Genomic DNA, 12466 nt, shown 5'->3' with positions numbered 1-12466 from the left:
CCTTCTGTCTGTCTCTTTTCCGTAGGTTCCCTACTTGGTTGGTATATCACAGTTGTTCATTTACTGATTTAGGTATCTTTTACATTGGGCGGCACAGTGGCGCAGTGGTTAGCACCGCAGCCTCACAGCTCCAGCGACCCGGGTTCAATTCTGGGTACTGCCTGTGCAGAGTTTGCAAGTTCTCCCTGTGACCGCGTGGGTTTCTGCCAGGTGCTCCGGTTTCCTCCCACATGCCAAAGGCTTGCAGGTTAATAGGTAAATTAGCCATTATAAATTGCCCCTAGTATAGGTAGGGGAATTGTGGGGATGTGGTAGGAATATGGGATTAATGTAGGATTAACGTAGGATTAGCATAAATGGTTGGCACAGGCTCTGTGGGCTGAAGGGCCTGTTTCAGTGCTGTATCTCTAAATAAATAAATCAAAGACTCGTGCCTGCAGTAATGAGAGAGACAATGTGAGTTTGTTATTAGTCCAGCCATTCCTCTACACCCACCTCCAACTCAATACACAGGGGAGGGTTAAAAATTTTAAAACAGGGTGTATCTCACCAAGCTGCACCCACTGCCATTTTTTGTCATGTGGGTGTCGTGCCCCCGAGAGCGGGGGCATTTCCTGAAACATATTTAAATCAGCCTCCCTCAGTGCAACTAGCAGCCTGATTTAAATTTACCAGTTGCCATGCGAGTCACAATGACTTTCTCAAGGAGGAAAGCAAAACTCCAGTTTTACAACAAAAATACAAAGTTTTACTCAGCTGTTTGCTTCCAATTAAAATTATTGCATTCCAACCCTCAAAAACAAAACAGGCTCCTCTTAAAAAAAAACAGCATTTCCACTTTCCTGAAGACACCAACTTTTGCTGGACATTAGCATTGCTCAGGATACTCACTGGTTGTGAATATTTGGAATTTTCTACGCCAGAGTCCATGACCATATTCAAGACTGAGATCAATAGATTTTTGGTCACTGAGGATTAAGGGATATACAGGGATAGGGCTGAAAAGTGGAAATAAGGTTGAAGTTCAACCGTAACTATCTTCAATGGTGAAGCAGGTTCAAGCTGCCTATTCCTATTTCTTATGCTCTAAAACAAGTGACCATTATTCCATCAGACACAGTGAGTGAAGGCAGGCTATCTATAGCCTCTAACACATAGGAACCCAAAATTATTCACACCAAACTTTCTAGCAGAGATCATTAGTCAACAGTAAGAGGCGAAGGACTGTGCAATACTTGTAAATTAGTTCCTCTGGTGGGGGGACTCCAGAATGAGAGCTTAACCACAAAATTAGAGCTAGGTTGTTCAGGGGTGATGTCAGGAATCACTTCTTCACACAAAGGGTAGTGTAAACCTGGAACACTCTCTCCCCCAAAAAGCTGTTGAGGCCGGGGATCAATTGAAATTGACAAAACCTGAGATAGGTTTGTGTCAGCGAAGGTTTTTAAGGGTTATGAAACCAAGGTGAGTCGGTGAAGTTAAGAAACAGATCAGCCATGAATGGCGGAACTGGCACAAAGGGTTGAATGGCCCACTCTTGTTCCGAACTCAACCTCTGCTGTACCTGAGATTAACCAATCTAGGAACTGTACCTGGGTCCTTTTAATCTCTGTGATTTAGTACAATATCGAGTGGTGTGTATACGTAACGAGCCATTCAGAAAACTGGAAAGTTTTTGTTTCCAAATTTAGAAGAGAGGTTATGCCAATGTGTGCACTCATTCCAACTAAGGCAGATACAAAAATGTAGCAATAAACCCATTCCATCCATCACATTAGGGTTCACAGGAGAAGCAATGCTGAGCTGCAGCTCCACAAATTGCCTGAGGAAACCAAGACAGGAGAGAAGGTAGTCTTCCCCTTGCTTTTTAGAGAAGGACAAGAGCAGAGAAATCACTGAAATGTACTTTTACTAGCGACATGTGTATTTTCTCGATTATTACATCCTGCAACACCAAGAACTAGCAGCAAGAAGTCTGCATTTGCTTTCAGAATATACAGTTGGTTACATTTTAGTTTCCAATTACCAACCATGATATACAAATGTAAACTATTCAATCGCTCAGCAAAATTCCATTACCTTGGTAACTGGATACAACTACACAGTACTTTTTTCTTAATTAAGACCCAAAGGCATGCCTGCTAATGCAATAGTGTGTGAAAAACAAACATGAACAATCTCTGTACAAAAAATTAAAACGTGCTGAAAGCTAATTTGGCTCTAGGCCATTTTAACTTCGGAAAATAATACACAGAGCAGGTCCACTGAAGACAGACTAGTGTGCAGTGACAGAATTCCAGTATGCAATGCAAATTGTGCTTCAATTCCATACCAAACATGGGGTGCATTTTGGTTAGAGCAATAATGAAGCCAGCTACTCCTTTGATAGTAAGAGCCTAAATAGAGTTGAGGCACAAACGGATCTAAGGGCACAGAACCAGAAATCATTAGAAGTCAGTAAGCAAGTTAACAAAACTATATAAAGTGCAAAATACTGGGGTGAATTTCAAGAGGAACAGAATTCAAAAGCAAGGACATTATATGTTGAACTTATATAGAATCTCGAATTCGTAGAACCTGAGAGTACTGTGTATAGTTCTGGTTTCCATATTACAAAAAAGATTTGCAATGATGATACCAAAACTGAGAGATTATAGTTATCAGGAAAGACTGAACAGACTGGGTCGCTGTTCTCCGGAAGAGACAAGACCGAGAGATGACCCGATAACAGTCTTTTAAAATTGTGAAGGAGTTCAATAGGTTAGATGTAGAGAAGATGTTTCCACTTGTGAGGGTGACCAGAACTGGAGCCATAAATACAAGAGAGTCAGTAATAAATCCAATAAGGAATTCAGGAGAAACTTCTTTACTTGGAGAGTGGTTAGAACGTGGAACTCAGTACCACAGGGAGTACTTGAGGTAAATCGTACGGGTGCATTTTAGAGGAAGCTAGCTAAGTACATGAGGGAGAAAGGAACAAAAGGATATGATGTGGTTAGACCAAGAGTCGTGGGAGTAGGCTCATGTGGAGCATAAACACTGACCTGTACTGGTTGGGCCGAATGGCCTGTTTCTGTGCCGTACATTCCATGTAACTGGACTCGCAGCTGTGCAGTTCCAATAACTGCACTACAATTACCGCCCTATAAAGGCGTCTTTAAGTTATCTGCATTCCAAGTCAACTCCTTTTCAGGACTTTTAAAAAAAACTACCTCTATCCACATCATTACACTGGTTGACGAGGCAATTATAAACACGTGCAAACAAGCATACTGTGCACATATGGGCTCATAATATTGGTTAATGAAGGATCTCTGTTCTATTAGCATTAGGAGGCAATGAATGCCTCAGACTTTTCTGCTTTATAAATAAGAACAATTAAGCTGTTCCACATCTTAACAGCTATGTGCCATAAAAATACTTTGGGTTGTTAAGCTAGTGAAATGCTGAAGGAACAATTAAGCAAAACAAAACAAGCCACAGAAGAAGAAAGTATTGACTCAAATTTGCGCGCGTTGCACCAGTGGCCATTATCTCGGCAAATACAGCAGCCACCTTGGGCAAAGCAAATCCCACATAAAGCAATGCAATTGATGATCAATTGATACGTTTTTGTTGGTGTTGGTTGTGGGAGGAATGTTGGCCCAGGACACCAGAAAAACACCTTCCTCCCATTTGAATAATGCAAAGGAATCATTAACACCTTCCTTTTGAGGCAAACTCTGAAAGCGAACTTTACAACTCCTTTTCCGAGTATTTCAGTTCCCTCTGTTTTACAGTCAGGTGATCCCATGGAGTGAAGCAGTAGCGTTTTCTGAATTGAGAAGTGCAAATCACAATTAATCCACCAAGTGTCCTGATTAAATGACGCCTGAACATGGAAACGGTCTTAAAATACTCAGGTCCCAAGCTGTGTCCTAACTTTCATTCCAGCACAGGTACCACTTGAAGCTGACAAGCAAATAGGTCAGAACCAACCACTACGTAAATTGCTTTCTAATGAGATTTCACGCTGTGCACACACTTCATACTGCTGGCATTTTGTTGAGCAGCTGTCCTGGTGTAAAGGGGACAGCGTGTGTACACACTTCATACCGTAGGGATTTGTTTGCTTGCTTGCAGCATATCACAGCACAAACGAATTATTCTGACTGGGGTATGGAACACATACTGGATTATCTCCAGGTGCCTGAATTAAATAGGGCTTTAAAGATTTGCATTTGAATGTTAAATTCCTCCTGATTTGCTTTCTGTTATTTTGCTCCTTCCAGTCAGCTTTGCCTGACGTCATTTACTTGGAAGCCAGATGTGCTGTTTTCCAACCTTGGGCGTTTTAAGAATACACACTCCACACAGTCTGAATTCCCCTTCTTCGCCCTGCTAGGCAACAGTTTTACAACTGCAAGCTGTCGGTCGAGGAATCCCATTAATTGCACTTGCTAAGCTGCCATTTTCCTGCAGGGGACGAGAGTAGAAGCAAAATTCCCCAAACAAATGTCCCCAGCTGATGGGACTACCTCAGACCCAGAAGCTGCTGTGTGGAACTGCAGGGAATAAATTGTGCATTCGAACACTCCTTGTTTGGACCATGGAGATGCTTTGATCTTGGCTTGACGCCTCTGATGATCTAAAGGTTTGACATTCACTGTGTAAATGGGAGCTGACATGTAGTAGGATAATTTTCACTCTCTGTGCTGTCAGTGGGGTGCCCTGCCTACCAGAAGTGAATCTCGGGAGACGGTGGGTCACCTGGACAAGGTAGCAGAGCACTGCTGAAAGTCTGTACAAATCTACTGCAGCATGAGCGAACAGCTTCAGGATGTTGTGTGCGGATGTTGCAGGTTAAAACACAAAATTGCCAGGAACAGGTCTCCAATCAATTCCAGCATACACCCCTATAACTGTAAATTATAAACTATAACTATAACTGTATTGTGTACAGTTCTGGTCACCACACTATAGGAAGGATGTGATTGCACTGGAGAGGGTGCAGAGGAGATTCACCAGGATGTTGCCTGGGCTGGAGTATTTCAGCTATGAAGACAGACTGGACAGGCTAGGGTTTTCCTTCGAGCAGAGAAGGCTGAGGGGGGACTTGATTGAGGTATACAAAATTATGAGGGGCATTGATAGGTTAAATGGGAAGAAACTTTTCCCTTAGCGGAAAAGTCAGTAATAACCAGGAGGCATAGATTTAAAGTAAGGGGCAGGAGGTTTAGAAGGGATTTGAGGAAAAATGTTTTCACCCAGAGGGTGGATAAAATCTGGAACACAGCCTGAAGAGGTGGTAGAGGCAGGAACTCTGACAACATTTAAGAAGTATTTAGATGAGCACTTGAAATGCCATAGCATACAAGGCTACAGGCCAATTGCTGGAAAATGGGATTAGGATAGATAGATTCTTGATGGCCGGCACGTACACAATGGGCCAAAGGGCCTGTTTCTGTGCTGTATAACTCTATGACTCTAAACCACAACTCTATTTTCTCTTCCCTTGTCCATTCTCTTCCAATGCCCTCTGCCACTGTAACCATTTCCAGTTTCCTGACCCAAACCGTCGCCTTTTCACAAGGATGTTTAGTCCCTCGACACCTCCGTCCCCCACTGGCGTATCCTGCAGGCCCTCTGCTTCTTCCTTGAATCGCTTTGTAAACAGTTTCCATCCACCCACCCTTCTCAGTCTAGCTGAACCCACTTCAATGCCACCATGCAGACCATCCAGGTCCTAGGTAAGTCAGACTTTCATCAAGAACAATTTATCCATAGTATCAAAGTCTAAAGATGTAGAAAGACACTATACCAATCTTAACTGAGCTGATCAATTCCACATCCAATTCTTTCGAAAATGACTCCACAGAGTTTTTGCCACTATGACGCCCCCCTCCCCACCCCACCAGAGGCCTATTTCACGTGTTCATTATTCTTAAGGCAAACCTCCCAAATTTGTCTATTTCTAACTTGAATCTGTTTCTCCTTGTCCAGTGTCACAATTTAACTGGAATCAGTGTTGTGGGACTTAACATTTCCAAATGGTTTACTTTCTTCTAAGTTCACTTGTCAGTCACTTCTTTACAAGGCTGAAAAGCCCAAATTTTTTTCAATCTTTCCTCATACCATAGTATTCCGATTCAAGGGCTCGGTCTCAAAACTCTTCGCAAAACCAACTCCATGGTTTAAATCTCTCCTGTGTCTCAGTGGCCAGAGCATATTGCTCATGGTGTGATCTGAACAGACAGCACAATGCAGCTTCAGCGTGACCTCCTTTGACTTTTCTGTTTTGTCTACTTACTTCACTATTATAGGATGATACAGCACAGGAGGCAGCCATTCAGCCCATCACACCTGTGCTATCTCTTAGAAAGAGCTTTCCAATTAGTCCCACTCCCCCTTCCCTGTCCCCATAGCCTTGTAATTTTTTTTCCTTTCAAGTATTCACCCCATTACATTTTGAAGGTTACAATTGAATCTGCTTCCACCGCCCTTTCTGGCAATGCATTCCAGATCATCAGAATTCACTTTTTTTTCCTTTCCCTACCTTTCGCCCATCATCTTAAATCTGTTCCCTCTGGTTACTGATCCTTCTGTCACTGGTAACAGTTTTTCCTTATGTACTCTGTCAAAATTGTTAATGATTTTGAAAACCTCTGTCAAATCTCCTCTTAACCTTCACTAAGTAGAACAACCCCAGCTTCTCCACATGACTGAGTATTCTAGTAAAACTTCTCTGCACGCTCTCTAAGGGCTTGAGATCTTTCCCATATTGCAGTGCCTAGAACTGGACACAGTACTCCAGGCTGAGGGCTACCTATTAATTTATAAAGGTTTAGTACAATTTCCTTGCTTTTGCATTCCATGCATCCGTTAATAAAGCCAATGGTCCCATATGCTTTTCTGTTGAATTTGTTTGTTACTTTATTGGAATGACTGGGCGTGTTTACATCGAGTCTGCCAGAACACACAAGTCTCTTCATTTGATCCTTTGCCAAACCAACGCATTTCATGAGGTGCTTACCTTGCTCCTTTTCCTTCCTCCTGTAGTGCTTACACACTAATATGAAATTCAATCTGGCACTGATCAGATCACTTCGATATTTTGAGCAGTAAAGTTGCAAATATGGATCTTATTGCTGTGAACTGCCAACTGTGATTGTCCCAGTAATGTTTTCAATTTAAAGAGTCTTTAGTGCACTCGTTAAATGAGCCAACACAATTAAGACCAACTTGCATTTACAGAATACCATTAATGTAGATAAACATTCCAAAGTGCATCACAGAGGCGGAAGGAAAAGAGTGGACGTGGAACCAATGGAGAGATGAGGTAACCAAAAGCTTGATGGAAGAGTTAGGTTTTAAGAAGAGTGTTAAAGTAGGAGAGGAAAGCAGAGCAGAGGGATTTAGGGAGAGAATTCCAATTAGCGGGATGTTGGTGGCTGAAGGCACGGCTGCCAATATTGGGATGAAGGAAGCAGATGCACGACTCCAGCCACCGCATTTCAGAATGACTCACTGAGAGCAGTTCCCCAAGATGTGATAATGCATTGTATAAATGCAAGTCTTTAACGCCATCTGAGGAAATAGGCAACAGGTTCAAACTTGCAGATAACATTACACATGACCTTCCTACACACTTAAGATACCATGCCAAATTCTTTACCCCGTTATTTACCTAGGGTTAACTTACTTATTTCAAATGGGTAAATGTTCCTGTTAAAATGAAGGACAGGAGCCAAAAGCCCAGGAGACATTCAAGAGTTAGTTCGATAGTGTGATGGGGGATTGCAGGTTTTTACAGAAAGAACTAGGTGGGCTGAATGCCCTGCCTCATCTTAACTTACATTTGCGATGGTGTTCACAGGAAGTAATCGTAGGATAACATCTCAACATTATTTCCAAGTAGCAGTCAATGCTGCTGACTGAGCAGATTATTTTACAGCTGGGTGCCATCTCTGTCTTCATTGATTCAATAGTAAACTGGTGGAGTGAACTGCTCAAGTCAGGCTTTATAAGGATTAGGCAATCAGCTCCGGCAGTTTATTGGTCAGGTGGTCGGGTTGCCAACTCTGGTTGGGTACGTTCCTGGAGGTTTCATCACATGACCTCCCACCTCAAACTGCCCCACCCCCACATTGCCACCATTGGTCCATTCTCCCACAGCCAATTGGAAAGGGAACAGAACTCTATTAACCCACTTAGATTAATCTCCATATGTTTGTGAAACTGCTTTCCTCCACGCCCCCCCCATCACTAATGTTTTTATTCAATAATGAAAAGGGTTCAAAGAAAATGAAAAGGAAGACCCACAATATTGTTTAATGCCTGCGAAGTTTTCTCCTGGGTTTTGCTTGTGGCAGTGTCCTGGAGATCAGTCTTCAATTCTTGGAGACTCCAGGACAATCCTAGAGGGTTGGCAACCCTTACCAAGCAATGAAGGAGAAAATGACCCCACAACTGGAGCTTAAGGAGTTAGACCACAGATCAGCCACTGACTGGCGGAACACGCTTGACAGGCTGTTCCTGTGTTGCAATAACTGGGTGCTTTTTTTTAAATATAAACGAGGTCGGATCAAACAACTTACAGAAAACTCATAGTGAGAGATGCGTTCATAATCCAAGGGCAGGGCCACCCGAACCCGGATATCTATCTTCCCCTGGCCTGATGTTGGAGAAATGGTAAAGTGGTCCGAGTTGTTTCCCACGAGTTGGACGTCAAACATGCTGTTGGGAGCCTGAAAAGGAAAGGGAAGGGAAATGGAATCAGATATTTGATGCAACAAATTGGGACTGTGGGAGGTTAGCACCTTCAACACAAGCCAAACATCCGACCCGACAACCAGGGAAACAAGGAGGGTTGCGGGCGGGGACCAAAATGGTGTCAGAAGTATGCAACATAATAGCACAACTTAACAGCGTATAATCAGAATTCTTCAGAATCAAGTAAAAACCATCAAGAAAAGGTGTACAATTTCACGCATGGAATGCTACTAATGGCTAAACTGTCTGACTGTGACTGTATGCAGTGACTGGACTCGTCGCCCTGGGCAGCTCAGGCTACTGAGGAGTAGCTCATCATCGATGAGAATTTCCACTTCAACAGCAGGGAGCAAACCAGCTGTCAGGGTATGATTTGTAAATCAGGGACACGGAGACACAACACAAGGGCAGAGCAGAAGCACCTGTCTGAATTCCCACAAGCAGCAAGAAATGAAAACTGGGATCAGAGAGGAAAAAAATCCCTTTTTAAATTCAAGTAACTGATGGACCAAAAATGCACAAAACAAATGAATAATTTCAGGGCTGACAGCCAGTCTCAAAACCGATTTCAAACCAGTGGCTGCGTGAATAATACACAGGAAATAGGGTATCCTGGATAGTTCTTTAAACAGTGGGAATTCACAAATGTTTTCTGCATTATTGCACAAGCTAAACTTTTTAGTTGCATTTTGCAACTAATTTACTTCCCCACTGCATCATTTCCCCCATTTTAATGACGATTAATCTTTCATTCCCCTGCCCAACTGCATCCCCCAATGCCAAACACCATTTCCATCAATGAAAACAGGTAAGTACCCCATCCTGCCTTGTGGCACACCAACCAGCAACAGACCAAGAGGCACCTCATACATTAACTCACCTTCAGAACTTCTCTGCAACCCCTGTGCCTCATTTCAGCTTCAGAAGCAGCTAATTTGAGCAGTTAGTTGATTCTGTGTACCCAACAGGGAACACAGCCAACAGAAGCTGTCCTTTGAGGTGGGAGCGAGTAGAATGGGCCTATATTCTCTTGGCGTTTAGAGGAGAAGAGGTGATGGCATTGAAACATATTAAATTCTTAGAGGGCTTGACAGGATGGATACTGAGCCGCTTTCCCTGGCTGGAGAATGTAGAACAAACGCGGGGGCACAGTCTTAGAATAAGGATAGGCAAGGAGATGAGGAGAAATTTCTTCACTCAGAGGGTTGTGAATCTTTGGAACCCTATAGTCCAGAGGGCTTTGGATGTTCAGTTGTTGAGTATATTCACGACTGAGATCGATAGATTTATGAACACTAAGAAAATCAAGGGATAGGGCAGGAAAGTGGAGGTAGATCAGCCAAAATCTAACTGAATGGTAGGCCAGCATTGAGGGGCTGAATGGACTACACCTGCTCCTATTTCTTGTATGTTCTTAACAAGGGAGCCACAACTGTAGGAAGCACGGGCCAGAGAAATAGAACAGAATTCAGTGGGTCTGCTGGGAATGAAGGACCAAGGAATCACCCTTCTGGATCTGTGAGATCTCACAAACCCCTGCCCAGCTCCCTCTCCCCAAGATGCTTTGTACGAACATATTGAGCTATTTTCTTCCCATTTTAGTTGGGCGGCTGGATGAGACAGGAAGGGGCAAGTTCCTAGGGTGGATTTGAAAAAGGGATGAGATTTTAATCCACATCAATTGTTGTACTCAGGTGTGGGAAATCAGACAGTGCACAACACTGCTCATTGTCCTGCATGCAAATCACCACAGACAAACATCCTTAATACAGCTGCAATATTTATCGATATAAACTGTTCATCCATTCTTCCAATTACTGACAAAGCTTCTCCTGGTATATTGACTACTCTGTTATGATGGTTGCAGAACTGAGATGCATTTACAACATACAAGGCCAGACGCTGACCGAGAAACACAAGACAGCTACATGCGTGACTGGAGGTAGTTGTCAATTTTTAAAATCAGGTTGCACATGCAGAGCTCTATCGCGGTACTTACATCATCTTTATCCTGCACTTGGATGAAGAGAGGGAGAGCAAAGCCCACTTGCGCCAATTCAGTAATGCGGACACTGTACTCAGACCGGTTGAATTCTGGTGGATTATCATTGACATCAATCACCAGTATATTAAACGTTGTGGAAACTGTAGCATTTGATGGTGTCCGGTCTTCATTTAGTTCAGTGCCCTACACAGAAAAGAAAAAATATAATGTATTAAAAAAAGATAGTTATACACCACTCTAAAATATTTGAAGAGTGTTTACTTTTAAGTGCAATGATCATTGTTACGTAGGCAAATGTGGCAGTCAAGTGACACATAGCAAGATCCCACAAATAGCAATGAAATAAATGATCAGTCGAAGATATTAAGGGGAACAGATCAGGTAGATTGGGAAAAAACTACTTTCACTACTTGGGAAGTCTAGGACTAGGGGGCAGGGTTGAAAATTAGAGCCAAGTCTTTCAAAAGTGAAATTAGGAAACACCTCTACACACAAAGGGCGGCAGACGTTTGGATCTCTCTCACAAACAGCAACTGAAGTTGAATCAATTGTTAATTTAAAACCTGAGGTCGATAGATTTTTGTTAGCTGAAGGTATTAAGGGATATGAAGGAAATGCAGGTATATAGAGCTAGATCACAGATCGGCCATGATCTTATGGAATGGCGGAACAGGCTAAGGGGCTAAGTGGCCTCCTTCTGTTCCTATGTTGTTTGAGGGAGGAATGTTTGCCACGATACTCGGAGAGCTCCATGCTCTTTCTTGTAATAGTTTAGGGATCTTCAACGTCCACCAGAAGAGACAGACAGAAGTTTGATCACCATTTCATTCAAAGGGCAGCATCTCCACCAATGTCACGTCCTGCCAGTACTGGATGAGAGATCAGAACCACGACAAAAATTAATTATTTGCAGATCTAGCCATCATATAAAACAGCAGCAATTTCAAAGGCCAGCTTGTAGCGATTATGAGCCACTTTCCGGGTCTGAACAAGTAACATCTGTTGAAGTGTAAAGTTTTTTTTTTAATACTTACCCAGCTGTTAGGCTGCTAAAATCAATGAGAGCTGGAGTCCAAGTCATAAATCCATATTTAACAAATATGTATTCAGCAAGCCGCCAGTTCATATTGATTTTAATTTAAAAAAAGAATTCCTGGGAGTTGAACATAAATCCAAAAAGGTAAGTCAGCACTTTTTTTAGTTGTGCATATGCTTCAATGCACATTTTATTAGAACTTTCAGGTTTAATTTAGTGACTGAATGCAGAGGCAAAAACAGAAACAAACAAACCTAGGCATGGGTAGATGGAGAGACAAGATGGACTGATAACAATCACTGGGGTTGTGGCAACTGAAAGAATCAAATTCTGTTTTTATGGCATGACATTTCAGGAGTTTTGCTGGTATTTTGGGGGAGTGCATTCTCTAGTTCAGTCTCATTTTCTGAAAGCACGCAAAATCAATGGCCTTGTCTGTCATATACGAAGGGCTCTGCTCTTCCCTTCAGGTCACTGGCTTATAACCAGTGAATAAGTCAATTTCTGTGTTTATTACTGGCAATTTGGGGAACCTACTTCTGCAAATCCACCCATTTTTCCATTAACACTGAACAGCAGCAGTTGGCAATCACAAAGACCGTTAACTCTGTTTCCCCCTCTCTGCAAATGTTGCCAGACCTGCTGAGTATTTCCAGCACTTTGTTTTTATTATC

At 42.6% G+C, this 12466-nt stretch overlaps 1 protein-coding gene across 10 annotated transcripts in view; it reads right to left on the bottom strand.

Annotated features, from left to right (window-relative positions):
• cdh23 (cadherin-related 23) overlaps positions 1–12466 on the bottom strand; it is a 658884-nt gene that overhangs the window by 366404 nt on the left and 280014 nt on the right. For 9 of the 10 annotated variants that reach the window (XM_068020420.1, XM_068020419.1, XM_068020423.1 and 6 more), the window contains 2 exons: positions 10751–10939; positions 8577–8726 (listed from right to left, as the gene is read on the bottom strand). In XM_068020420.1, the coding sequence (XP_067876521.1) occupies positions 8577–8726; positions 10751–10939 (339 nt within the window). Of the gene's footprint in view, positions 1–7835; positions 7910–8576; positions 8727–10750; positions 10940–12466 lie in introns of those variants that run through there. The other variant, XM_068020421.1, reaches the window with a different exon arrangement.

The sequence above is a fragment of the Heterodontus francisci genome, chromosome 42 (assembly GCF_036365525.1).
Source record: "Heterodontus francisci isolate sHetFra1 chromosome 42, sHetFra1.hap1, whole genome shotgun sequence".
NCBI classification, from domain to species: Eukaryota; Metazoa; Chordata; class Chondrichthyes; order Heterodontiformes; family Heterodontidae; genus Heterodontus; species Heterodontus francisci.
Note: the sequence above shows the minus strand (reverse complement) of the source record. Positions and strands in the feature narration are given on the sequence as shown.